The sequence below is a fragment of the Aristolochia californica genome, unplaced genomic scaffold (assembly GCF_029961685.1).
Source record: "Aristolochia californica isolate CCGP_79_NKW_82.1479 unplaced genomic scaffold, dmAriCali1.0.hap1 SCAF_4, whole genome shotgun sequence".
Taxonomy (NCBI): Eukaryota; Viridiplantae; Streptophyta; class Magnoliopsida; order Piperales; family Aristolochiaceae; genus Aristolochia; species Aristolochia californica.
The window spans coordinates 2,998,719-3,002,251 of record NW_027182103.1 but is presented as its reverse complement, the minus strand read 5'-3'; the positions used below and the strand labels follow the sequence as shown (position 1 = coordinate 3,002,251).

General features: G+C 46.9%; 1 protein-coding gene across 1 annotated transcript; it reads left to right on the top strand.

Annotated features, from left to right (window-relative positions):
* Positions 1 to 626: 626 nt before the first annotated feature.
* On the top strand, positions 627 to 1,603 carry LOC137962188 (uncharacterized). Its single transcript, XM_068808919.1, has one exon. The coding sequence runs from the start codon at positions 627 to 629 to the stop codon at positions 1,509 to 1,511; it is 885 nt and encodes a 294-aa protein (XP_068665020.1). The 3' UTR covers positions 1,512 to 1,603.
* The last annotated feature ends 1,930 nt before the right edge of the window (positions 1,604 to 3,533 follow it).

Sequence of the window (3,533 nt, the reverse complement as noted above, 5' to 3'; positions counted from 1 at the left end):
TTAAATCAAGATGCCAATGTGTTTCACCAATTAAGTTGTTTTTGTGACTTCACCCTTCGAAGATGAAGATCACGTAAATGCATGAGATAAAGATGAAGATCAAATTTCTAATTGGTTGACTAACCCCCCTTTTAGTATCAAATACATCCGAATAAAAGGCTCACACGTGAGTGGGACACGAGGGGATCTTATCCATCTTAGTGGAGACAAATCCTCAATTCGGGAGACAAACTAAGGAAAAAAATCTGTTTGCTCCGCTGACGTCATCGATCTCCGCCGTAGATCCACGTCGCTCTCCTTCCAAACAAGTGTCCCACTCCCGCTTCCCTACTAAGTATAGAAAGCGACGCCAACCCCAAAAAGAAAAAACGGTAGGTTCCCCATTCCCTCCTCCCATTGGTCCACGTGCCTCCCTTCTCGAACATCCACCTTCCTTCTCCTCTAATCTTTTTCCTTATTTCCCCCGGTATCCCCTCCCCTCACGTGTCGCTTTCCTCTTTCGAATTGCCACCCGACGCGCTCCCATTGGCTAATATGCCGGACTCATTAGCTTCCCTCTGTCACGTGGCAGTCGGAACTGTTGTTATAAATACCTGTGGCGGTGTCTGAAGGTACACTTGCCTGAGATGGAGGGGAAAGGTGGCTGTTGTATTGCGAGGTACGCTGGCTCAATGGGGTACTTGGGATCCAAGGTCGATCGGATCATGCTCCGATACCGGCCGATTGCGCCCAAGCCGGCCGCGGGGGGGGCTCCTCCTCTGCAGTCCTCGCCGCTGGAGAGGTCGGACTCCCGGTGTGGCGCTGGGAGAAAAGTTGGTGTTGTTAGACCGAGGCGGCGGGGCGTGAGGGATAGTAAGAGGTGTCGTAAGCAGAGGAGGACGTCGCCGGAGGGGACGATGAACAGCGACGGGAGCGAGGGTGGGGAAAGTCATTCCCCGGTTGTGACGCTGCCTTTGCTGCCGTTGACGCCTGAAAGGAAGGACGATCCGCCTCCTTCGGGGGATGACTCTTCGCCTTCCTATGCTTCTTCTTCCTCGTCGTCCGAGAATATCTCCGGACAGTATCAGCCAATCGGGTTGAAGGGGCTTTTCCCGGTCAGCCCCGCAGTGACCGTGCCGCAGCCGGTGAGGCCGTTGTGGTCGTGCGTGACTGTTGAGTCCGTGACGGACACTTGGGAGCTGGGCGGCAGCGACGAGGAGAAACGGTGGAGGCTGGAGGCTGACACGTGTCCTGCGTTTATGACAGATGCCTGGAACTGCGTGAGGTGGGTGAACGATGCGTACAAGAGGATGGTGGGGCAGACGGGCAGAGCCGGGGTTATTCTGGCGCTGGCGACCAAGGAGAAGCTGCCGGAGGCGGAGGTCCCGGTGTTTTCGTGTCGTGTAAGGGTGCAGTATACGTGCGAGAAGGAGACGAACTCGCTGACGGTGCCTTGCGACGTCTGGAGGATGGCCGGCGGTGGGTGCGCTTGGAGGCTGGACGTGAACACTGCACTTTGTCTAGGAAGATGAAAGAGATGAACGGTAATATACAAGAAGACGACTTCGTTTAATCTTTTCGACATCAGAATGAAGAAGACTCGCAGTTGCAGAAGAAAAACATATAGAAGAAACAGAAAAAAAGAAAAAAAAAATCATGTACATATATAATTCTCTCTTTCGCATTTGAATCTGCATGGTTATTTTTCTTCATATGGGTCGGCTTCAATTTCAAAGATTTTGTTCTCAAGCTCTTGATCGATCTGCTACTGTGCATGGGTGAGGAAGTGCTAATCCTGTAAATATTTTTTGGTTATACGAAGTACTCTTTTCAGTTTCTTTAGATCTATGGACATTGTCTGTAATCTGGATGCAGCTTCTCTTTTTGTTGATAAAGTTTCATTCAAAGATTTCCTTGTCGAACTCCTTAGTAGCAAATTAGAAACTTGGCTGCTTCGATTTCTTCTATTTCTGCTCGGAATTCTCGATAACATGATTCAGTACTCACCCAGAAAAGGAAGAAAAAGAAAATGTCTCTTATTTTTTCAGTAAAAGCTCAGATTTCTCAACTAACTACTGTATCGACGAGGATGCCGTTCTCTGATAGGCTCTTTGTGCCGTATTCTCCTCGGGAAAGGGGAACTAAGCTGCTCTTTCTCTGACCTGAAAGCCACTGTGACGTCCATGCAAGAAGACATACGGTAAGATCGAAACAATGAGATTATCTGTAATTTGCATGTTTCTTCCTGGTTGGTTCTCCATTTTTTCAAGTCAAGAGATTCTGACCGCATTAGTCGTTTCATTGGACGCTAATCAGGGTTATGGTTCAGAAGAGCTTTCAGCGCCGTGACATGACCGAGAGGAGGACCCAGAGAAGGATTGACTTACAGCGTAGAATACTATAATTTCCATGAAGATGGCGTTTCCGTAGATCCGTATGAAGCGCGGAGGAAGACCAGTACATATTTAACTCTTTTGAGAAAGTGGGATTCTCCGATATGCATCTCCAAGATATGTCTCCATGCGTGGTAGGCTCTCTATGGCGGGGACGGAATCCATGACTGCTCTCAAAGGAGGAAGACGCACTGTGCCGGATTTATGCTTAAAAGAACCAAAAGGCGACCATTTGAGAATACCAGGGATTCCCAAGCCCTTTCAGGACAAAGAAAAGGATCCATCATCATCTTCCTCCTCTTTGTGGACCCTCTCGTTCGAATTCTCTGGAACTCCAGGCGACACCACTCTCTTCGAGTCGACATGGATTATCCGCCTTGAATCCTCGTCCACCCTCCGGTCGCATTTTCCGCTATTCCCATAGGCCGGAAGTTGTTTTCCGGGTTTTCTTCCTCAATCAATCAAAATTTCAAAACCCTAATAATAGTTGCTAACGATGAAAACGAATAAAAATCCCAACTCCGGTTCCAGTCTGGTAGGTCAGCTTTCTCAGTCGCACTGAGAGAGAAATTTAGGTTAGGGTATTCATGCGAGAGGACACGTGGAGACGTGCCTGTGATGCATGTTCTCGTGTCTGCCGGTGACGCGGATCGATGCGAATGTCGAAACGCCACGTATTGGGTGGAGGGCCCGGTACAAGATCTCGAGGAGTTGTTGATCGTGTGACGTTGTTTATATGATGGGATGAAAAAGATGAGGGAGATCTTGGGTGGGGCCTATCAGATAACGGTGGCTTACCGTTTTGAGAGTCATATCGGTCCTGTTAATATATCTCTAGCAGATATTTTTTTCCAGCCTTTTCTGCACAAACCTAAAGATTTTTTTTTTTTGTAATTTAAAGAATTTAATCATTATTATTTGAATTTTTAGAGAAAAAATAAAAATAAAAATTTAATTATTATTATTATTTATATTATTATTTTTTTGATCATGATTTCGCATGTTTCACACCATATATCGAACTCTTTAATCTCCCATAAAAGGTCTAGGAAGAAAATTTGAGCAACTGGAGCAACGTTTTCTCCTTTTCATTCGTTTTATCGGCTTTATCAAAGGATATTCCTCCCTGTTTACTCGAAAGTGAGATGCAACAAATCTCCC

Coding starts and splice junctions, on each gene's coding strand:
- LOC137962188 (XM_068808919.1), top strand. CDS start 627: ATGGAGGGGAAAGGTGGCTGTTGTATTGCGAGGTACGCTGGCTCAATG.